This window comes from Urocampus carinirostris, chromosome 2, assembly GCF_059441175.1.
Source record: "Urocampus carinirostris isolate Australia breed hairy pipefish chromosome 2, RoL_Ucar_1.0, whole genome shotgun sequence".
Taxonomy (NCBI): Eukaryota; Metazoa; Chordata; class Actinopteri; order Syngnathiformes; family Syngnathidae; genus Urocampus; species Urocampus carinirostris.
In genome coordinates, this window is record NC_142350.1 from 2,354,612 (window position 1) to 2,380,000 (window position 25,389).

Genomic DNA, 25,389 nt, shown 5'->3' on the forward strand with positions numbered 1-25,389 from the left:
CTCCAGGCAGTGGGCCAGGGGACACCCTGAAATGGTTGCCAGCCAATCGCAGGGCACACGGGGACAGACAACTCACTCGCTCATTCACACCTAGGGACAATTTGGACCGGCCAATTCACCTGAAATGTATGTTTTTGGAATATGGGAGGAAACCGGAGTGCCCGGAGGAAACCCACGCAAGCACGGGGAGAACATACAAACTCCGCACAGGAAGTCTGGAGCTGGATTTGAACCCAAGCAGGAGGTTCCCATGACATGAACTGTGCCGCACAAGCGCTAACCACTGCGCCGCCGTACTGGTTATTTCATTTTTCAATAGCTTTTTATTTTTTCATTGCTTTTTTTCTCTTTGTCCATTTTATTTCATGATTTTCGTCTTTGTTACATTTACCTATCCTTTTAAAACTTTTTTTATTGCTTTTTCTTTTTTCCTCTTTTTTCCTTGCTTTTTTTGTTGTTTATCTTTTTTCTTTCTCCCATAACTTTTTAACTATTTTAATTGCCTTTTTTTCTTTTTTCTCTTGTCCTTGTTACTTTCATTCTTCTTTTGTTTCATTTTTAAAACACATTTTTATTAAGTTTTTCTTTTAAAAAAATGTTTTTCCTACTTTCTTTTAGTGTATTTCATTTTTTCATCGTTTTTGTTTTTTCCTGATCTCATTAGTCTTTTTTACTTAATCTTTTTTGTCGTTTTCGTGTCCTTTAAAAAATTGTATTGCTTGTTCTTTTCCCCCCAGCTTTTTAACTTTTTTCTTTTTCTTCTTTAATCTTTTCCTCCTAGCTTTTTAATGTTTTAATAGATTTTTTTTATTTTTCTCTTTTTTGGCCTTTTTTCTTTCATTTTGTCCTTTCGTTTTCTTATATTTTTACTGCTTTTGTATGGTTTTCTTTTTGCGTTTTGGAGCTTATTCCTTTATCTTGCTTTTAATTAATGAATTAAAGAAACACTCTGAAGAGCATTTGGGAGCAGACTATTTTTATTGAGCAAAGCTGAAAGAGCCGCTTCTTCAAAAGGAGCCAGAATTCCCACTATTATTTTTCTTCTTCGTTGGTTGCTGTGAGCATAGCTGCCACCTTGCGTCTACACATGTGCAATACAGAAATGAAATTGACATTTTGCAAATCAATTTTAAGACAATGCAAATTCAACAACACTGGAGTGAATCAGTTTATTTAATCAGGAAAATGCAGAAGCAAAAAAAAGATTCAAAACATAAAAAAAAATAAAATAAATAAAAATCAATCAATTATGTGACTTCGTTCCAGCCTTGTACCTTGACATTTTTTTACATGTAGTTTTGTATAAAGGCTGCGCAACTGACAGGTAATTTAAAAAAAAAAAAAAAAAAAAAAAAAAAAAAAAAAAAAAAAAAAACTTTGTTCAGTTATTTAGCACTAATCTGACCAAATGGAACAATTGGTAGGAAAAAAGCAAGCAGTTTTACCCAAAAAGTGGCAAAGAACAATTAAAAAGAGTAACGCAAGACGACACTAACATTTTGGCCAGAAGATGCACACGCTTTTCAAGTCTTCATCTTCACTTGTGGTAAAAGAACAAAAAAACAAACATTTTTCAATTTTTGTTGGTTAAAACTAATGCAGCTTGTCTATAACATAACAACTATATACAGAATTTACACGGTTCGGCAAAAAAAATAAAATAAAATAACAGACAACTATGGTTGAAAAATTTCGATTTGTTTACTTTTGAAATGAGAGTAATCCACCGAGGAAATTTGTACAAGTGACGGGAAAAGAAAAGACAAAAAAAAGGAAAGAAAAGAAACTGAAGTGTGGATCCGATGCCGTTTAGGGGTGGGGTGTTTGTGTGTGTATGTGTGTCACTGTTCGCCCGCTTCTGCTTCTCTTCGCCTCAGTTCCAAAAATCTGGGCATGTGGGAAAGGCGTAAGGAGCCGCGGTGGATCCATTCCTTGTGCTGGTTACACTGAGGAGAGACCAGTTAGCAAAGGCCGTTACACAAAAAGAGCTAGCTAGTGAGAAAAAAACTAATACTCTGTTTATTGGAGCATAACACGCTCTCTTTTTGACCTAAAACTTCACATTTTGGATGCAGGTTTTAATCAAGGGCTGGGGTGAACAGTGTTAGAGCAGGGATATAAAACTACTTTTAGCGCCAAGGTCATATGGTAGAAGAAACATTTTCACAGGGGATGGACTATTACGTTAAAGACAACGAAATAAATGAAGAGGAAAAAAGACAAAAAGGGAAAGAGCGATAAACAGATCGAGATAAAAAACAGAACAAAAGGAAAAATAGAGAGAATGACAGAGGAAAGGAAATAGAAAGAGAGATAAAGGGCAAGATTGAGAGAAAGAGCAAGATAAATAAAATAAGAGATTAAAACAAAAAGAAAGAGCAGGAGAGCGACAATGAGAAGCAGAGAAAGAAAAACAAGGGGGCAGAAAAAGAGGAAACTGAGAAAGAGAGCGAAACAGACACCACGAGAAAGACAGAAAAAGAGACAAAGGAGGAGGGAGGCAGAAAAAGAGCAAGAGAAAAGTGAGCAAGAAAGACAGAAAGGGAAAAAAGTAAGGGAGAAAGAATAAAGAGTGTGTGGAAGAGCGAGAGAAAGCGAGCAGAACAAAAAAAAAGAGAAAGAAAAAAGAGAAAGAAAGAGTTAAAAAGAAATACAGCTCGTGTCTTTGGAAAAGGTGACCTGCTTTGGCAACATCAAGTGGAGACATTAAAACCCGCAGCCCGTGTTTCTCTTGTGCTTCTCTCAGCATTGTCTCGCGGGCTGGATTTAAACCCGTCAGCGGTTGTGATCCAGCCCTTGGGCCACATGTTTCACACCCCTGTGTAGAGGGAGTGTGAGACCACCTTATGTGCAATGGTATGGTCTTGTGTAATTAATACAGTTTACTCGAACGTAGGTTACGGTTCTCTGCCTCATCATCATCATTATTATTATTATTAAGTCAAGTCATGTTTATTTGTATAGCTCTTAATCACAAGGAGTCTCAAAGGGCTGCACAGACTACAGATTATTACTAACTGCAGACTATTATAACACCATACCCTGATCTAAAACCAATATGGGGGAAAGGAAAAACTCAAAATGAGGACAATGAAGAAACCTTGAGAAGGGATAGTGAGACCTTACGGACATGAAGGTATGGATTTGAAATTATATAAGGACATACAGAAGGGCCAGAGACTTGCAATATACAACTAACCGCCAGATTTGATGATATCAATAAATAATAAATTACCGTATTTTCCGTACTATAAGACGCACTGGGTTATAGGGCGCACCCCCCAAAAATAGTTTTTGGTCCTATATCTTCCATAGATAAGGCGCACCGGATTATAAGGCGCTACAATGGGAACGTCGACAAAACAGTCAGATGATTCAGTCCAACTGATTACCCCCTTAACATTCCCAAAGCTTGCAAAGAAGCAAATACGTGTCGTAGACACGTGCGGATGCGGTGTCCGTACGATGTCACTCAAATGCATCATTTCAAATATCATTCGGAAGGTTAAAGTCTTGGGATTCAAGAAATGCCAACCATTCCTTAGTTTTATTTTCTTTTTCGCTCGCAACTTTACTGTGCATATGACAAACACTTGGAATTGAGTTTAATTCACTCAACTCATCACAGCAACATCAAGATCGCTCTAAAACAAGATACCGGGAAAATATAAAGCCGCATAGCTCACCTAAGTTCTCACGTTCAATAATTATACGCAATCATGGTCTTCTTACAACCGTGAGTGTAGTAAATCCAGGAGAGTAAAATGTTTACAAATACAGCCTAATGAAACATGTTTCTTTATGGCGTAGTTTAGCAAGCTTGCTATTCAGTCATCTTTTTCGGCCAATTGCAGGGTTTGTTTTGGCCTTCTAGCCTATCCGAGGCTCCGAATAACTTCAGCCAATAGCGATCGATTTAACGGATGATTGACACATCTTTTTCGGCCAATTGCAGGGTTTGTTTTGGCCCTCTAGCCAATCCGAGGCTCCGAATAACTTCAGCCAATAGCGATCGATTTAACGGATGATTGACACATCTTTTTCGGCCAATTGCAGGGTTTGTTTTGGCCCTCTAGCCTATCCGAGGCTCCGAATAACTTTAGCCAATAGCGATCGATTTAAATGATGATTGACACATTTGTTAGCCAATGAAACGGCGGTATATGAATCCCAGCATACACCGCGGACTACTACACGTTCGGGGGAAAATCGAGTCGGCGACTGTTGCGAAAGTTGCGAGACCTTGCGATGTGCATCGGCTCGCTACAACGGGTCAGGTGTATCGACATTTCGTTCTGTGTACATTGTTACAAAGAATGACAATACAAAGGAAATTATTATTATTATTATTATTTAATATTGAGCCATAAACAAGGCGCACTGTATCATAAGGCGCATGGTCAGCTTTTGAAAAAAATTAAGACTTTTAGGTGCGCCTTATAGTGCGGAAAATACGGTACTCAAAAATCAAGATAAATTGATCCCAAGAGCCTTGAAGAGATCGGCAGGTTCGAGAGCGTTCTCCATTCAGAACCTGGTGCTCTGTGGAATGCTCTTCCCCCTGAGATTTGATTTGCAACCTCATTGGATCTGTTTAAATCTAAGCTTAAAACACACTTCTATTCTATAGCTTATGAATGACCTATACTTCATGTTGACAATGTCTGTGTATTATTTGTTATTGCAAGATCCATTGCAGCCTGGTCATCCTGGAAGGTGGATAACCTCATGTGCGGTCCCTTCTCAAGGTTTCTTCATGTTGAAGTTTTTGAGTTTTTCCTTGCCCTCGTGTACATTTGAGATCAGGGGATGGTGTAATAATAGTCTGTGGTGCGCAGCCCTCTTTGAGACTCCTTGTGATTAAGGGCTATACAAATAAACATGACTTCACAAAAGCCTTAATAGACACATTAAACAGACTACGATCAGGACACACGTTGTCGAAAGCGTAGCGCTGAGAAGCATAGCAACATGCTTAGATGCACTAGTATGTTATTTCCCATGACTACTTTGATAAACCTGTCGACTTGGATGCGACAATAGGGGGCAGTCATGCTTCACATGACAACTCGATGAGGACCGGAGCCAACATTGGCGAAACTTTGACGCACTTTTTTCCCCTTCATTTGGAAGAGTGGTCCATCGAGGCATACTGCCAGTGAGAACGGCAATGGAAATAATTTTGAGGATTTTCAAGCCCTTCACCCATAATTCAAGCATTTCCCTGACTATGAAAACACAAAATTAAAATTGAAGCATTTTCAAGGATTTTAAGCACCTGTACAAACCCTGTAATTAAAAGATAAGCCACGCGCCAAAGGAGCAGGAAAGCGGAGAAGTTTAGCAAATGCTCACTTAAAATGTATTGAACTCCCAATACTGCTAGTTTAAAGAAGGGAGGTGGGTTCACGCTACCTCGAACACCCAGTCGACCCGCCACACAACACTTAGTACACAGGTGTCAAACAGGCGGCCCGCGAGACAACACTAAGAGAAGCGCAAAAGAAAAACAAGCTCAAGGTTGAAATATGTCAACTTGATGTTGCCAAAGCCAGGTGCCTCTCATAAAGACACGGTACTTGTATATATTTCTCTCTCTCTCTCTTTCTTTTCCACCCCTTTTCTCCCACTCTGTCTCTTTCACTCTCTGTGTCTCTTTTTCTCTTCCTTTGTTGCTCTTTGTCTCTCTTTGTCTTTTGACCTTTTTTGGTCTAACTTCCTTTTCTCTTTCTCTCTTCATACCCTTTGCGCTTTCTTTTCTCTCCTTCTGTCTTTCTATTTTTCTTTGGATTTTTTTCTTCCTCTCCCTTTCTTTTCCTCCTCTCACAACTTTTTATCTTTTGTTTCTCACGCTCTCTCCCTCTCTCTCTTTTTCTTTCTTTGTCCTGCCCTCTCTCCTTTTCCTCCCTCTTTCTCTTATTTCTTTATCTATTTTTCTTTGTCTTTAATCTACTAGTCAGGCCCCAGACAGAATGTTTGTTCTATCATGTGGCCCCCGGGTTAAAATGAGTTTGACACCCCTGACCTAGTATAAGCGGACAAAAAGTGAAACGAAAAATTGATACAGATTTTCAATTGAAAATGAGAGATACACGCTCGACTGGAATAAACGCGTTGTCTGAAACATGGGTGCCCACCTGTGAAACCACCATGATGAGGCTTGAGTCCACCATCTCGACTTTGCACCTCTGCTGGACGCCATCGAACTCCACCGAAGCGAACTGACCCGGCTTGTATTGGGTCAGGTGAGGATACGGCCAATCGCGAACATACTGCTTCATGAAGCGCTTGTGGGCCTCATCTTGGATGTCGTCCGTAGGGTCCGCCACTGAGTCAAAAAACAACACCACCAAGATAATTTAGCACACATTGGCACTCCAGAGGGCATTCAAGTAGTGCAAAATGTGCACAAATATCAAAGTGGTGATGAAAACCCTGGCTCTTTGAGAAGCGGCTTTTTTGGCTCAACTCACTAAAAAGAGCCAAATGATGAGAATCGGAGCTTTTTTTTTTTGCCCGAGAACCATTTCAGTTGGCTCACAAAAAACAAAACAAAAAAAAAAAACAATCTTTCAGCTCCCCAGATTAGTTTTTATTGCTTTCATCAATATTTTAACTATTATGGAACATTATGAAGAAAATTACTTAATAATTTCAATAATATATCATTGAATTAAATTACAATTGCATTATTTGTTCACTTTACTTTAATGGTAGATTTTGTTTTAACTCATCCAAGCGACTGTTTAAGTGAAGTTATGTGTGGATCAAATTCCAATATAACATCTTAGTTTTAAAGAATCACTATAGGCGAGTGAAAAAAATATATTTATTTTTAAATATTGAGGTTATTTGATAAAATGATGAAACTTTTAACTCATTCAGGCATTTTATGTTCAGCAATTTTAAAGCCAAGCAACACAGAATCCATGATAATACACATTAAATTATGTACAAAGCAAACAAAAAATAACACAGCAAAAATAAATTTGAATACTTACAGAGCTACAATAATAAATGACAAAATACTACTTTTACATACTCAAGAAATGTATGGTCAAACCAAAACATAAATGTTCACTGCAGATTCAAACAATAAAGTCTATAATATCATAGAATTATAAATGAATCGTTAATTCACCTTTTGCATAATGTTGCATTATTACTTGGTGATTTATTGAAAGCGGGAAAATAAATAGATAGATAGATAGATAGATAGATAGATAGATAGATACTTTGTTCATCCCCGAAGGGAAATTCACATTTCCAGCAGCATCCCTGAGCTGAGAACAATCGAGAACAATCGAAAATAACACGGGAGCTGCTGGAGTGGCTGCCATTCGTGACGGCGCCGGAAGAAAAGATTCAATTTGAATCATTTACAAACAAACAAACAATTGAATCATGTACAAACAAACAAACAAAATATTCATGTTTCAATAAGTGGAGTGTTAATAAAATATTTCTGATACTGATATAACCAGATAAAACTAATTTTAAGTTACCTGTCCAAATAGTCTAAAAAGCCAAAAGAACCGCCTTATTCTAGTGAAACGATTCAAAACACCTTCTTTAAAAGGAGAGGGAATTTCAATGACTAATAACATTCACCAATTTTAAGGTCAGACAATGCAGAATTCCAGATTTATTTATTTTAAAAGTACAACTTCCAGAGCCAGCTCACAGAGCCGTTATGTTTTCCAGCGACACGTCACTAACAGCAAGGTGCGCTTAGTATCTACCAATGTTTTTACAACATTCAGCATGTTTATTCTGGCGCAACAGAGTTGTCTTTTAGAGCATAAAAACAAGCAGAATGAAGTTAAAGTCCTACTTACATGGTCTGCACACCAGATAAAATAACGTTAAGCCAACGTAGACAGGTCTGTGATTATCCAAGAACACCAAAAACCTGCAAGGTAAAGACAAGCGGTGATTAACCCCTTCACGTTCCTGTAAGATTTGCCTAAAATCCCAATCCAAGACGTACCCAAAGTAAATTGAATGCTGTTCGAACCATTTGGAGAATATGGACGCTTTTGAAAGGTAACTCTCAGTTTTTGTCCGTAACTGAAATAATCACACTGACATTGAATAATCCGAGTTGGAACACACAGAAATAGAAGGTTTTTATTCTCGTAAAATTGTTTTTGAAATGTGATGCCTGCAGATGAGTGTAGCATGGCTACCTTAGGTGGAAAACGGGTAAGACAAAAGCTATTTTTTGGGGTTGTTTTTGGCCTTTTTGACTAGTAACTATCAGTTCACATTTGACATTTTAGTCAGAACTAACATTAACCTGACCTGGGTCGTTTTTTTGGGGCCTTTTTCTTTTTTTACCCCTCTAGGGCAGTTTTTTTGTCCGATTTTCGTGGTTATGTTGTTCATTATTGGCTCGAGTTTTTGGTTATTTTTTGGCGTCAGTTTAGGCCCTTACTGATAAGGAAACCATTAACAATCAGATCATGTTTACCATTTTAGTTAGTACAAACCTTACCCTGTCTTGTTTTGGGGTCTTTTTTAGGTTATGTTTTTGTACGTATTCTTTAAAATGTGTCGTATTTCTGGGGTGGATCGTTTTTTTGCTCGAGTTTTTGGGGTGTCACTTTGGGCCTTTTATTGATCATTTTTGAGATTTGTTTTTGGTCGCATTCATAGATGTATCAGGGATGTGATTTGACCAAAGTGAAATTATCTGAAAATTAGCCGGGGGTCTGGGGGCCGCGGGCACCCAGCTAGGTCCAGGGCAGTGCCCTGGTGGAGGGACAAGTGGGGCGAAGCCCCCCGGAGCTCATGGGTTTTCCGTGTTTTTAAGTACTTTCAATGCACTCAGATGACAAAGAAATAGACAAAACAACAGCATAAATTTTCAATGTATATTGAACTATCCCGTATAAAATTACAGTGTAAGTCAACTCAAAATCAGTCACATTAAAAAACATTGGACTGCCTTTGCTTTTAAAAACTATCACTGAGAATATCATCATATCTAACTAATGTGATTACTAAGTTAACACATAAATCATGTTGAAGAGTTCAAATTTTATGAACAAATAATTGTATCATGACCAAATGAAAAGTAACTCATATTAGAACATACCACAAATGTCTTTGTTATAGCAGAAGATGTTATCTGTCGGAGTCATGTGCATACACAATGAACTACTAAATCACTGGCCATGCAGAAACATGAAATTCATTCAAAGTTCTGAAATTTATATTTTCTGTCACATTCTAGATGAATTATAGCATCACTTAATATCACAAATATTGTTTTCTATGTTCTACTCATTAAAACACTCAACATATTTACAGGAATATACAAGTGTTCATTCTTGAGCACAATCCATTCACATGACACAAACACTACTTCCTCCTAGACTTCATTGCTTTGGAATGGGTCTTTCTAGCCTGCTTCTGTGCAGCTTTGATGGTTCTTTTTGAGGCAGCCTTGCTCATTTGGGTGTCCTGTTTCACAGCAAGTTCTGTTCCTTTTGCAGACAACATAGCTGCTTCTGCATCCTTCTCCTCCCTGTACCTTTTGGAGGATGTCCTCAGATTTAGGCACAGTTTGGACTGCACAGGATCCATCAGAATGTCTTTCCTTCCAAAATGGCTGACAGAGGTGGTCTTTCTTGCTCTTAGGGCATATTTCACAGTCTGGATAGAACTGTATGTGGCTATGTCCATTCTGCATGCTTTGGGGTTCATGGTAGAATATCATACAAGTACTTAATTTAAAAAATATAAATACTGACAATAATTTTGATTACTTATAGGCTTAATATTTTTAAATTTCCTAAATCATATTTTAAATGTTATAATTAATTCTTTTTAAAAGCAGCGTATCCGAATATTTGATAAATAAAAATACAATAATTATAGGCCCTACAGTAAAGTGTTGGTGTAATGTACACATGAAAATCTATTATTGTAATTGTTAAATATTTATGGCCATTTTTATTACGTTATAATATTTTCGAAAAAAAGGGGAAAACTTTCAAATAAATTTCAAAAGTTTACCACCTACCTCAAAATTCACGACTATCAGCAACTGGTACAGGTTGTTGGGGTGGATCACGTCTCTCTATTTCCGCTTCCGATTGTGATGTCAATAAGGGATGGAGGCCGTAAAGTTTTGGAGTTTTCGTTTGGGCACCGAAACTTCAAGCGATGGAATAATTTGTTGTTCTTGACTGGAGTTCTTTCACGTGTTTTTTTGCTCTTTGCGTGACTTTCAAGAGCTTTGAAACCTCTTCCACCATAGTCAATGGTATCATGGCACCAAATGCAAAGCGCTTTCCCGGCACGATCGATCTTCCGAGTAAAGTCACTGAACAAATTCGTCACAGTCTTCTTTCCAACATTTGTAGATAATTCCTTCTCTAACCAGTCCCATCGAAACTTGTTTTTTACGATCTTATCAATTTCTTTAACTCGCGGAGCATCTTTGCGTTCGATCACGGACATCTTTCTTTAAACACCCGGCAAAAACGTGTGAGAAATGAACAATGGCATACTCCTATGCCTTTATAACAAGCGCGTTTATTGGTCAACACGGAGACTTCAACCAATCAGTTACGGAAACACTAAAATGGAATGCTGTAGAGACGAAATCGGATTTTTTACCACTTAAAAAATCGGAAATGTTTAATTTTTATTTTTGGAGATAAAAAAAGCGGAATTCCGCGAATTAGCGGAAAAATCACATCCCTGGTGTATGTTTTGGTCATTTTTTTGCTTATGTTTTTGTTTGTTATGTTAAATCGTTTTTTCTGTTGTATTGTCCTGTTTTGTGGTTTTCACTTTTTGATAGTTTTTGTTCATTTTTGCTCCTATTGGAAATTGTTGGGAAAACATTAGACTAATTTCTCTAGATGTTTTCAGACGTCATGGCAGCGTTTGGTATTTAGCGTACATGAGTTGTGGGAAAGAGCAGCTCCTAGTTTTCCTCTGTTCCCTGCGCACTTGATCATCTTGGCAACCAAGCGACAAAATGATCAAACATGTGTCTCAGGAATGATTGACAACGCTGGTTGCCGCGACGAAAAGTTAGTCGTTTAGAAAGTATTTTTCTGCACCTGAGACGGTTCTTTCTGGTGGGGAGCTCGGCCAGGATGCCAGCCCGGAAGGGGATGGCGTCGTCTGGGCAGTTGACCACTACGCGGGCCCCAACGTAGACTTGCTCCAGCCGAGGCGTGGCCTCAAAAGCAATGTGGTGCCCTGATACCAAGCTCCGACCCTTCTCCTCAAACATCACCTTGTACTTGAGCCGCCCATCATCTGCAACCAAGGCAAAGCCCGAAAATGGTCAGGTCCGCTTTCACCAATAGTTTAATGGTTCATAGACTCTTTTCTTTGCCAAATTCAAGCACCTTTTAAGGACTTTAAAAGCAAATTGTTCATTTTTCCACTACTATTATTATTTTTTTAATTAAAAATAAATAAACAGTTTAAATCCTGCAAATCCAAAAATATGTCTTGTGATTTTGGTGTGGGGTCAAGTGTAAATATGTAGCATATATTTTCAGTTGCAGAAAGTTATTACGATTACAATCTACCACCACGAATCGCTACCTTCATTTTTTGGATGGCCCCTAATAAATGTCTGATACCTAATCCTTGCAGAAATAATACTACCCTGTTTGGGCATGACTTAAAAGAGTTAAGCTTCATTGGACAATACCAAAAAACTAAAGGTCGACCGATTATCGCATGTCACCAAACCATACAACGTAGCTGTATTTGCCTGACTCCCATTTATCAACCAGTGAACATTTGAGAAAAAAAACATACAGGTGTTATTTGACCTACTGGACTGTCTCAGAAAATTAGAATATTGTGATAAAGTTCTTTATTTTCTGTAATGCAATTAAAAAAACAAAAATGTCATACATTCTGGATTCATTACACATCAACTGAACTATTTCAAGCCTTTTATTATTTGAATATTGCTGATTTTGGCTTACAGCTGAAAAAAACTCAAAAATCCTATCTCAAAATATTAGAATACTTCCTCAGACCACGAAAAAAAATAATTTTATAAACAGCAAAACTAAATCAAACATTTGAAAATGTCCATTGATGCACTCAGTACTTGGTTGGGAATCCTTTTGCACGGATTACTGCATCAATCCGGCGTGGCATAGAGGCAATCAGCCTGTGGCATTGCTGAGGTGTTATTGATGCCCAGGATGCTTTGATAGCGGCCTTCAGCTCATTTGCATTTGTAGGTCTGGTGTCTTTCATCTTCTTCTTAACTATACCCCACAAATTCTCAATGGGGTTCAGGTCAGGGGAATGAGCAGGCCAATCAAGGACAGTGATGCCATGGTCAGTGCACCAGTTACTGGTGGTTTTGGCACTGTGGGCAGGTGCCAGATCATGCTGGAAAATGAAATCCTCATCTCCATAGAGCTTTTCAGCAGATGGAAGCATGTAGTGCTCTAAAATCTCTTGGTACACAGTTGCATTTACTCTGGACTTGATGAAACACAGGGGACCAACACCAGCAGCTGACATGGCTCCCCAAACCATTGCTGACTGTGGGAACTTCACACTGGATTTCAAGCAACTTGGATTTTGCTCCTCTCCAGCCTTTCTCCAGACTCTGGCGCCTTGACTTCCAAATGAAATGCAAAACTTGCTTTCGTCTGAAAAGAGGACTTTGGACCACTCTGCAACTGTCCAGTGCTTCTTCTCCATAGCCCAAGTCAGACGCTTCTTCCGTTGTCTTGAGTTCAGAAGTGGCTTGACCATGGGAATACGGCTATTGTAGCCCATTTCCCGGACACGTCTGTGAACTGTGGCTTTTGATACCTGGACTCCAGCTTCAGCCCACTGTCTTTGAAGCTCCCCCAAATTCTGGAAGCGGCTCTTCTTCACAATTTTGTTAAGGCTGCGGTCATCTCTCTTGGTTGTGGTTTCAGGCCACATTTTTCCCTTCCAACAGACTTTTTGTGGATATGCTTTGAAACTGCACTCTGTGAACAGCCTGCTCTTTGAGAAATTTCTTTTTGTGTCTTACCCTCCTGATGGAGGGTATCAATGATGGTCCTCTGGACAGCAGACAGATCAGCAGTCTTCCCCATACTTGTGATTTAGTTTACTGAACCAAGCTGAGTGTTTTTAAGGCTCAGGAAACCCTCGCAAGGTGTTTCGAGTTAATTAGATGATTCAGGTGATTAGTTGAATAGCCTACTTGTAAACTTTTTCATGATATTCTAATATTTTGAGATAGGATTTTTGAGTTTTCTTAAGCTGTAAGCCAAATTCAGCAATATTCAAATAATAAAAGGCTTGAAATAGTTCAGTTGATGTGTAATGAATCCAGAATGTATGACATTTTTGTTTTTTTAATTGCATTACAGAAAATAAAGACTTTATCACAATATTCTAATTTTCTGAGACAGTCCAGTATATTGGCATTTTTATTTATTCGACAGGCTGATGATTTCACACGCAACCCACCCCGCGTCTTCTGATTGGATTAGCGCCAGTAAGGCAAGAATAATAACGTTAGAACTAGGTAAATAAAGGCAGCTACATTAACTCCTGAGTACGACATGCCTGTTATCAAAACCGCTGATAATATTGAGATTTTAAAAAGTCTGTGGTAGAAAAGTGCTGTAGCGATTAAGAGATAATATCATAACATTAGTCTTTCCATAGGGTGGCACGGCGGTTGAGTGGTTAGCGCATCGGCGGCACAGTTCTGAGGTCATGAGAACGAATCCTTCTGTGTGGAGTTTGCATGTTCTCCGCGTGCTTGCGTGGGTTTACTCCGGGCACCCCGGTTTTCTCTCACATTCCATAAACATGCATTTCAGGTTAATTGGCCGGTTCAAATTGTCCCCAAGTGTGAATGAGCGAGTTAGTCGTCTGTCTCTGTGTGCCCTGGGACTGGCTGGCAACCAGTTCAGGGTGTCCCCTGCCCATGCCTGAAGATGGCTTGGATGGGCTCCAGCACCCCATTAGCTGTTACCATAACATTAATTCATTATCTGGCTCTAAACCCAGAGTGCTGACACTTTTTAATTTGCGAACTTTTGATGCACTTTTTGTTTGAAGTTAATTTAAGTCATTTTGGTTGTATTGACATTTTTGTTTATTTAAAAAAAAGATCAAGGATCTATTTAAGTTATTATTTAACCTACATAAATAATAGTTGCTGACTTTTTGTGAAAAATAACAATTTCAAACAGTACAAGCACTTCATCCAAAATTCAAGCACTTTTACATTCTTGAAAACAACACGATAAAATTATAGCATTATCAAGGATTTTTAGCACCCGTACGAACCCTAACTAAAAGAATGCGATGAAAGTATGCTCGTAAAGTCATTAGGTGCAGCGTGTATATGTGTAGGCAGTATGGGGAGAGATCAGTCTCAAAAATATCCTACACATGTTTTTAAGTACTCAAATATGTCTGCCATTATCACACGCGTTTTTCAGGTCCACAAATATATCTGCAATTTACATATGTAAATTTAACCCTGAGTGTGCCTTTATCAAGATATATGATTTTTAGATCTTGGGTAAATTATAAGTATATTTGTGGATCTGAACAATATGTGCATTAACATATGTTAGGCAAAAATGCGTTTTCAGTTGCGGGAATTACAATTTACCACAAGGAAACGCCATCATAAATTTTAACATGGCCCATAAAAAATTCACAACTGATACGTCATCCTTGAACTAATAAATATTTTATAGTGCCCATTTTCAAGTGTATCAGGTAGTTAAGAGCAAAAAAAAAAAATCATAGTTCATGGATCTCTATATTGCATACTTTGCAGCATACTGTGTATGGATTTATTCCACGTTCAGCCATTATTTGTGTTTAAATTTTCTAACCATTGTTTATGAGGGAGAAAAAAAAGAAAAAAAAAAAAAACAACAACAGCCTATCCTCATGGGTGCGACCGGTATGAGACGATGACATTTCACATGACACCATACAAACAAATAGCAGCTGCCGTTAATGAGGGGAAAAAATGTAATGACCAAGCAAAGCCACCAGAGAGCAGTGTCGGCATCATTTTAAAGCAGACTTATGTTTCTTCATTTAATGCATGGTTTATAGGGTCAAACTGCTGAGAAACAAGGCAACAATTTCAATCATTTACAGGCACTGTTCCCAAAAATTCAAGCCTTTTTAAAACCTTGAAAACAAAATACAAAAATGCAAGTATTATCAAGGATTTCAAGCACCCGTAAGAACCCTATGTGATGTCTCGTACCTTTAGTGACCACCTCTACAACTTGCCCCCGTTGCCACCTCAAGTTTTTCTTCCTGGCCAGCACGTTAGCACCCACGGGGATTTCCTCCTCCGGCAGATCGGGCCGAATCTTGGTGGTTTCTTGCGGCACGTAGGCAAACGCCGACGAATCAATGATGGGCGTGTGATCTAGGCAGTAAGTGAAAAAAAAATGTCAGCATCGTGTACTTTATTCAACCAATCGCGTTGGCCCAAAAAAGATACAAAAATATAAACATGAGCAGGCCAGTGTGGCTGTAACAGGGGTGGGAAAACTACAGCCTGCCAACAGATTCCACCCGGCCCGCGAGACAAAGCTAAGAGAAGCACAAGAGAAACCAAGCCACATCACGTCAAACAATGACCCGCAGTTTTAAATATGTTCACTGGATGTCACAAAACCACACACCGTAGCTGTATTTGACCGACAACACTCTATCAACCAGAGAACATTTGAGAAAACAAACCGTACTGGTGTTATTTGACCTAAAATAAAAGTCAAGGACACATGCGCTGCTTAAGGCAATACAAGTGCACTAACGTAGCTTTCTTAGCTTATGTCCCTTTGTTTACCTTTATAAAACATTATATTTTTCATTGCGCTAAAGGCCAACATTCAAATAGCTTACTATACTGTACTTTTTAAAAATCAACTTTATTTATCAAGATAATATATATGTCAACCTCAGCCAATTGCTCTCTTTATAATGATTGCACTTCCCCTCATTAGGCGATAATGAACCTTAGAAACAATGCGGTAACTGTTTAGTAAAATCTAGGCAGATTATGGAGGATAAAATCCAAGATAAATTGTGCAAACTATTTTATTTTTTTAACCAAATAAATGCTTGATCGAGAACAACATTTGCCAGTACACGGTGACAATTTTAGCAATCTACGATGATGTTGACATCTGGTACCAGTGACCCTTCCAAAATTGTTATACAGCGAATTTTGGCCAGGGCCCCAAGATCTTACCTCTATACTACAGTAATTTTACCCAAAAATAAAATACTAAATAATTACTACAAAAATACTACAAAATACTAGGGAAATACTACCAAGGAAATACTTCAAAAATACAATACAAAAAATGCTACGAAATATTACAAAACTACAACTACAGTAAAACTACGGATATACTGCAAAAATACTACAAAATTTCAACTGCAGACAAACTACAAAAATACAGACGCTGCCCTACTTACGAACGAGATGAAGAGAGTTGAATTTATTCATAAGTTGCTTCAGAGCTATATTTTGTATGTTTAAGGTTTGTAAAAGTAACCTGTATTTTTTGTACTAAAAATTAAACATTTCATAAAACAATATGCCCTATAAAGATAAATAAAATTGGGTTTAACTTACTTTTTAGAAGATGAGCTTAAAGAGGTCATCCTCTGTGTTAAAAAGTGGCCGAAAGAAAGCGTTCTGACCATTTTCTCAACCGCATCAAGATTTCTTATTCCACTTTCATTTCAAAAGAAACGGCGCGCCTCTTCTTTACACCAACCATATTAAATGGATGCACGAGATATTAAACAATAAAAACATCAAAAGTTCTGAGCGCACTGGAGATTCAGTACATGTAGCACTGTACTGTATGTTTACACATGAACTAGGAAGTAGAAGCCGGATTTCTTCTTCAGGGTGGATGCTGGGTGACCTCTTACAGCACCACCACACGCCGGTAGCGGCGGAAAGAAGCACTACAGTAATGTCCTGTACTCGGAAAAAGGTGCACACAATACAAAATCTAACTCACAGCAATGTCCGGATATTTTTCGATATCCCGAAAAAAATGTTCGTATTTACCGTTTTACATAAGTAGGGGAGCATCTGTACTTAAAAATACAACTTAGGTTATAATAAAAATCTAAATATTAAATTTAGTGCTTAAAACAGCAAACTGATATATTGTTTTGCTTTAATTGGGAGTGTTTCAAAGCCATTTTGATGAGACTAATCTTACTACAAATATAAGGAAATATAATAAACGGAAAAATTGGATTGGCTTCATGGCCAATTTGTTTAACCCAATGCAGCCCCCCATTCCGTATAATTGTCCAACCCTGCTCTATAGACATATATAAAGAAACTAAACACATCAGCCATTTTTTTTCACCGGCCCCTTTGCAAATGTTCACTCAAAGATTTTGCCCACCCCAGTGATAGAATATATAGTACATACCAAAATTGTTGACGGTTTTTTTCTTTTTGGCTTTGCTTTTCTTGGGATTATCCCAACCGCAGTATTGGTCGAATCGCTCTGAATCTGAACTGCTCTGCGAATCGTCTTCGCTGTAAAACTGTGGCGGTGTGGGCGGTCGCATGGCGCTGATCTTGTAATCAGGAAGCCGCTCTAAAGACACCTCCAAACGTTTGGATAATCCGAATTCTAAACGTGTCCTTTTGCACGGAGAGCCGCTTGTGGAAGGAACCGAGTCGCATTGGGAATCGGGCAAATTCTCTGTAAGGAAAACAATTCGTATTAGCGGCAATGTGCAAACAAATTGATGTTCATTCCAAACTAGAGATCACCTGATTGAAAGTCAGTTATTCACTCACTCACTCTTCGGCCCTCCCTTGATCCATCACTCACTCATTCACTCCGTAAGTCATTCTTTATCACACACTGTCAGTCATTCACTATCTCACTCACTAAAGGTGAGCCATTCCCACTCTCTCACTGAAAGACTATCATTCACTCACTTTCTCAGTCACTTAAAGCTATTCACTCACACGCTTACATCCCTCCCCCTTTACTCACTCACAAAAAAAAAAACAAGTCAGTCATTTACTCTCTCACTCATACACCAAGTCACTCACTCAAGGAAAGTATTTTTTTTTCCACTTGCACTCTCTCAATAAAAGTAATTAATCATTCACTCTCTATCACACGGAGAGACTCACTAGGTCAGTCATTCATTCTCTCTCTTTCACTCACTAAGTCATTCATTCACTCCCTCTCCAAGTCAGGCATTCACTCACTCACCAAGTAATTCACTCACTCGCCAGGTCATTCACTCACTCACCTAGTCATTCACTCACTCACCTAGTCATTCACTCACTCGCAAGTCAGTAATTTACTCACTCACACGCCAAGTCAGTCAGTCAGTCAGTCAGTCACTCACTCACTCACTCGTCAAGTCAGTAATTTACTCACTCACTCACTCACTCACTCACTCACCAAGTCGGTCATTTAATCACTCACTCGCCAAGTTAGATCATTCATTTGTTCATTCACTGACTCAGGCACGTGAACGCACCGCAAGTCCAGCGTGAAGCTAGCGCAGCCGCTAATATGCGCCACGATTTTGGCGTCTATGGGTTGCAAAGAAAAAACCACAGAGTCGACGTCGCCGTAGACTCGGCGGATTTCTTCCGAAACCAGTGTAGGCAGGAAGCCGATTTGTCCTGCTTTCCGAGTTCGGCCATTGTTGCCGCTGCGTGGGGAGAGACGTGTCTACTACCTTCGCTGACCACAAATTTTTATCAACTAGCTCAGACAATTGCAAATATTATACTGGAAATGAATATAACACTTTTGTTAAATCTGAAAGGAAATTCTCAATAATTCATTTTAACAGTAGAAGCATGTACACAAATTTTGAAGACATCACTGAATGCTTACAGCACTTTGAGAACCCGTTTAGTGTGATTACAGTTTCTGAAACGTGGTTCAGTGAGGAAAGGGGAGTTAATTTTGAATTAAACGACTATAATTTGAACTATGTAAATAGAACAAACAAAATAGGAGGAGTAGCTATATATGTGCACAAAAGATTCAAACCAAGGATAATACAAATCATGTAATTTGTAATTGAAGATTTACTTGAATGTCTTACAATAGAAATTCTACATGAAAAAAAGAGAAATCTAGTCAGTTGTGTATATAGATCACCGGGCTCGAATCTTGAAACCTTCACAAACTGGGCTGAAAAACATATTCCACAATAGGCAACAAAACACTATTCATCTGTGGAGATTTCAACATAGATCTAATTAATCCAAACTTAAAAACATTGATGACTACATTAATATAATGTACAGTATGAGTTTGTACCCAACTATATTAAGGCCTAGTAGAATCACTTAACACAGTGCGACACTCATTGACAATATATTTACAAATAATATTGAATTTACAAACGTCAGCGGATTACTGGTTTGTGATATTTATGATCACCTACCAGTATTTGCAGTGTATGATGAAAAGGTTACTAGACAAGAATCAACTAAGGAATATGTTTACAAATGAGTTAGAACTAAAAAGACTATGATATCACTCTATGATGATTTAGTTAAACAAAACTGGAATGCCCGACCCCAACATCGCCAGAGACTTCAGTTGCTCCATCCGCCGCTCTCTTGATACCCTGGCTCCTGACAAGCTGACAGACTGGGCGGCCTTCAAGGAAAGTGTCCTCCAGTCTGCTCACAATGTCCTCGGACGCCCGCGATCCTCCCCGAGAAAGCCCTGGATATCAGAGAGGACACTAAACATCATAGACCAGCGGCGTGAGGCCCGACTCCGAGGCGACCTCACAGAGTATCGGAGACTGAATCGCCTGCGCAATGTGGCCATTGCTGAAGATAGGGAGAGGTTTTGGCAGGCAGAAGCCCAACAGCTTGAGTCCGCGGCCAACAACAACAACATGAGCCGCGTATTCAGTCTACTACGCCAAGCCCGTAGCGGCCCACACATAAAGACAGCCCTGGTAAAGGACTCAGACGGCAACCTCATCATGACAGAAGCCAACTGCCTCGAGCGCTGGAAGGAGCACTTTAGCCTCCTCTTGCAGCACAGCACCATCCCGGCTGATCCCACCCTCCTACGGGCTGCGAGCACAGCACCTCCTAACGACACCTGCTGCACAGACCCCGTAACACGCGAGGAAGTGAGAGCTGCTCTGAAGAAGCTGAACACCAAGAAAGCCCCCGGCATCTGTGCCATTACCGGCGAGATGCTCAAGGCCGGCGGTGATGGCATGGTGGAGTGGCTAACCCGCCTATTCAACCAGGTGTGGGAATCGGAGCAGCTGCCCACCGACTGGACCAGAGGAGTCATCTTGCCCTTCTGGAAATGCAAGGGCGACAGGCTTGTCTGTGGAAACCACAGAGGCATAACCTTACTCTCCATCCCGGGCAAGGTCTTTACCAGGATCTTGCTCAGCCGTGCCCTTCCAGCAATCAGAAGCTGCCGCCGTCCCCAGCAGGCTGGCTTTATGCCCAACCGCTCCACAACGGACCACATCTCTGCCGTCCGTTTGCTGATAGAAAAGACCCGTGAATTCCGTAAAGATCGCCATCTATATATCGGATTCATTGATCTGAAGGCCGCCTTTGACACCGTCTGCCACTCTTCACTGTGGAACATCCTCCAAGCTCTCAGAGCACCACCCAAGATCATAGCCCTGTTCAAGCTGCTCTACAGCAACACAGAGAGCTGTGTCCGTATCAACGGCATTGACTCCGACTGGTTTGCTATCTCCAGCGGCGTTCGCCAAGGCTGTGTGGCTGCTCCCGACCTTTTTAATTGCATCATCGACCATCTGATGTTCAGGGTTAGTGAGCGCATCCCCGGAGTGTCTTTCGGCAACTACCACCTGACTGACCTGGAGTATGCTGACGACACCATCATTCTCAGCACTTCCTACAGCCAGCTGAGAGACGCTCTGGGCATTTACAGCGAAGAGGCAGCGCGGCTTGGCCTGCAAGTGAGTTGGACGAAAACCAAGTTCATGTATGTCGGTGATGGACCAGATCCACCTCCCATCCAAATTGGTAGCGACATCGTAGAGCCTGTCAAGAGCTTTGTATATCTGGGGTCCATGGTGACAGACAATGGGGACCTAAAACCAGAGATTCTCCGCAGAAGAGCCCTGGCAGCATCTGCTCTGCAGTCTCTCTGGAAACCACTCTGGCGGCACCAGACCATCGCACGCAAGACGAAGCTCCGCATTTACAACCTCGCCGTACTCCCTATCCTGCTTTATGGCTCAGAAACATGGCCCCTGAACGACACCCTGGCCACAAGAATCGATGGTTTTGATAGCAGGGCTCTCAGAACCATCGAGAACATCAGGTGGCCCCAGCGAGTCTCCAATAAAGAGCTCAGAGCCCGCACGTGCCAGCCCCAAGCATCTTCCTTGGTCGCACAACGCCGCACCCGCTGGTTTGGCCATGTCCTTCGTCTACCACCAGACCATCCGACACGAGCCATTCTCCAGTTTGACCCAAAGGCCGCAGGCTGGAGACGACCACGAGGGAAACCCCGCACTCGATGGCTCGACGTCGTTGCGGGCGACCTCCAACAACACGGAGTTGCCGTAGAGGATGCAGAACAGCTGGCACAAGACCGCCAGCATTGGAAAAACCTGGTTCATCTGGTCGGCTCAACGCACAGGGACGGGACCCCCCGACCTTCGCTGGAGCAATAAGTAAGTAAGTAAGTAAACTGGAATGCTATATATGGTACAGATGATGTGGATCATGCGTTTGACATATTTTTGGAAATATTCACAAACAAATATAACAAAAACTGTCTAATGAGACAAACCAATATTAAGAATAAATCTGTAAAGCATCCATGGATAACTAAGGGTTTATATAATGCTTGTGAGAAAAAAAAACACCTTATATAGAAAATGTATTAAAACTAAAAACTGAGGAAGCTGAATCCCGATATAAAACGTATAAAAACAAATTGACAGGAATAATAAGAGCGAGCAAGAAATTATATATTATACCAATTTATTACATAATAACAAAAGTAATATTAAAAGGTATTTGGGATATATTAAATAGTTAATAAAAGGAAAGAACGTAAGTAACGCATATCCAAACTATTTTATTGATAAGAACAGTGAAAATTATTTTTTAATCAAGTTGTGGAGAATTTCTATAGCTTTTTTGTAAATGTTGGACCAGAGCTCGCTGCAAATATCCCAGAGTGCAGTGGTAAACAATTTGAGTCACTGATAAAAAATGAACTCCAAGACAATGTTTTTATCCGGGGTTACGGAATCAGAAATCTTAGACGGGGTTAACAACTGTAAAAACAAAACGTCTATGTATTGTTTTGACATCTATATGGTACTAGTTAAACAAAGTATAAATAGCATTGTGAAACCATTGACCTACATTTGTAATCTATCATTTCCAACAGGCAAATTTCAAAATCAAATGAGAATAGCAAAAGTTATACCAATATACTAAAATGGAAACAAGCACATTTTTACAAACAATAGACCGGTATCTCTGCTTCCTCAGTTCTCTAAAATATTAGAGAAACTTTACAATAATAGAACAATTTGTAGATAAACATAAATTGATTAATGAAAGTCAATATGGTTTTAGAGCAAACAGATCAGCAACAATGGCTATTATTGATGCAGTAGAAGAAATTACCCATAGCACAGAAAAAAAGGATACGCAGTTGGGGTATTTATTGACTTTAAAAAAGCATTGGATACAATTAATCATAATATACTATTAAAAAAACTGGAAAGATATGGCATCAGGGGCGTGGCTTTGCAATGGATTCAAAGTTATTTGACGGGGAGGAAGCAATATGTAAAAATGGGAAAGTTGTCATCTGAATACTTGGACATCTGTTGTGGAGTACCACAGGGTTCTATCCTGGGTCCAAAGTTATTTAATTTATATATTATTGATATTTTTAATGTTTCAAAACTATTGAAAATAGTAATACTTGCAGACGACACTAACATTTTCTATTCAAATGATAACTATATTGATTTGGTAACCTGTATTAATTGTGAATTAATTAATCTAAAAGTATGGATGGATATAAATAAATTATCTTTAAATAAAAAATAAAAAAATAAAAGTAATATTCTTTGGTAATCGCAAGGCAAATCAAGATTTAAAAGAAAAAATGGATGGTGCTGCAATAGACGTAGTATCAGAAATTACGTTTTTAGGGGTCATAATAGACAATAAATTAAAATGGAAAACACACATAAGACACATACAAACTAAAGTATCTAAAAGCATTTCAATAATTAATAAAGCCAAATTCATTTTAAACTATAATGCATTGTATTTATTATATTGTTCTCTAGTTCTGCCATACTTAACATATTGTGCAGAAGTCTGGGGCAATAATTACAAAAGTTCACTACAGCCCCTTTTTATCCTCCAAAAACGTGCAATTAGAACCATACACAGGGTAGGATATTGAGATCATACTAATATTTTATTCCTGCAGTCCAAATTATTAAAATAAGATGATTTAGGAAAATTTCTCACGGCACAACTGCTATATAGGGTCAACAAAAAAGTAGTGCCAGAAAAAAACCATAAATTATTCATTCGGAAAGAGGGAATTAATTCACTCTCACACTCACTAAGTCAGTCATTCACTTTCATTCATTAAAAGTCAGTCATTCACTCTCAAACTATTCCTTCGTCCTCACTTGCATGCTATAAGTCAGTCATTCTCACACACACTCTCCCTCACTCACTCACTTAAATTTAGTCATCCACTACCTCGTTTTCACCCACACTCCCTTGCTAACACTCACTATGTACTTTTGCCTGCCCTTTTACTCTCTCTCACCAATTCATTCACACACACCCAGTCACTCAGAACTTACCAAAGTCAAATCCTCCCCTCTTCGCACCGGTTTCTTGGGACTGCGACATTGTCACCTCTAATTGGTCATCCATCTCCATCATCCTCACTGACACAAACAAGAAAAACATGAATAAGAAAATGCTTGACAAATGTCAATTAGACCTGTGGCACAATTTTGTCGTTCATCAAAGAGAATAAAAGCACCGAAACATTTAGATATTACTTTGCAACCTTCACAAACAATGACAGGGCACTCAGAACGTCCTAGAATTTTGAAAATTGTATTTCCTGTGCTCAAATGTTATCACTACTCTTGTCCCTTTTTTTCCAGCAGCATTTGAAATTACGAACAGAGAACAAACCACAACATATTGGTCCATCAAAAAAAATCACAATTCTTGAATTACGATATGGCTGGGTGCTTAAAGTGCTCCAATAAAAGTTAAACAACACATGCAAAATATAATTCCGATATATAATTATTTAGGGGGGCCACCACCCACCTGTTTTGTTGGATGAAGCGGTAAACAGTGCTCCACGGTTGCCATAGAAATCTGAGGTAAGCAGACTGATACTCAAAAACACTTGTCGTTATGTGCTCTTATTACATATAACTACCATATTTGTAATTGTGTCTTTGTATATTTACATAATTTAAAAGACCCGATCCTCAACAGTTTTTAAAATTATGAACAGAAAACAAACCATAACATATATGTAATAGTGGAATGAAGAGGTTTGTTCCAGTCTTCTTATGCCTGAAGGATGATGGACACAGCGGAAATGTGGCATTAAGTCTGCACTACATTTTCTTCTATTATTTTTCTGCAGCTTCACTGGGGCGTTTAGCTTGGGAGATTTTCAGCAGCTTGTTGTTGGCAATAAGCAAGTCTAACATCTTGTGGCATGCACGCTTGTCGCTAACCATCGGGATGAAGGCCTTCTTGTAAAATGGCCGGACATGCTCCAAGCTGACCTTGGCTGTCTCATACTGTGACAAAGCTCCATTTGCACCAGGTTGCTTGGCAATCATGCAGGGTATTTTTGACGACCAGTTGGCAGCTTGGCGCCAGTGAGGATGCTATCCTCTTTGTTGCAAATTAAACTATATAGTGTCAGTTTCTGTTACCATGTAAAACCACCTGTAGAAAAGATGAAGTCTGCGAAATCCTGCAAAAAGTATACTGCAAGTTCGAAAAAAAATTAAGAAAAATGGAGGAAGAACTGACTGTGTTGTTAATTTGGTGATAAATAAGTAAACCATTTTTACAAAGATGATCTTTGTTTTGAGTCATTGTTATTATTTGGTGCCATTTCAACATGGTAACCTTTTGTAAAAAAAAAAAAAAAAAACGTGAAATATTCAATTTTCAACATTTGATTTAAAAGAGGGACTTTCAAACTATAAGAAATGTATTATCTAGCTCAGGATATCATTATGTAACATTTTCCTTGTACCATTTACTTCAAGCATGACATAGGCCAAATGTGTACCCTGCTCCAGACACACGAAACATGA

General features: G+C 39.2%; 1 protein-coding gene across 1 annotated transcript in view; it reads right to left on the bottom strand.

Annotated features, from left to right (window-relative positions):
- Positions 1–1,154: 1,154 nt before the first annotated feature.
- Positions 1,155–25,389, bottom strand: part of LOC148370617 (histone-lysine N-methyltransferase SETDB1-B-like) — a 25,248-nt gene continuing 1,013 nt past the window's right edge. The window contains exons 2-8 of the mRNA XM_088328318.1: positions 23,890–23,976; positions 17,457–17,735; positions 15,248–15,415; positions 11,082–11,283; positions 7,839–7,912; positions 6,138–6,328; positions 1,155–1,946 (exon numbers count right to left, since the gene is read on the bottom strand). Of these exons, the coding sequence (XP_088184444.1) occupies positions 1,842–1,946; positions 6,138–6,328; positions 7,839–7,912; positions 11,082–11,283; positions 15,248–15,415; positions 17,457–17,735; positions 23,890–23,976 (1,106 nt within the window). The 3' untranslated portion in view covers positions 1,155–1,841. The remainder of the gene's footprint in view (positions 1,947–6,137; positions 6,329–7,838; positions 7,913–11,081; positions 11,284–15,247; positions 15,416–17,456; positions 17,736–23,889; positions 23,977–25,389) is intronic.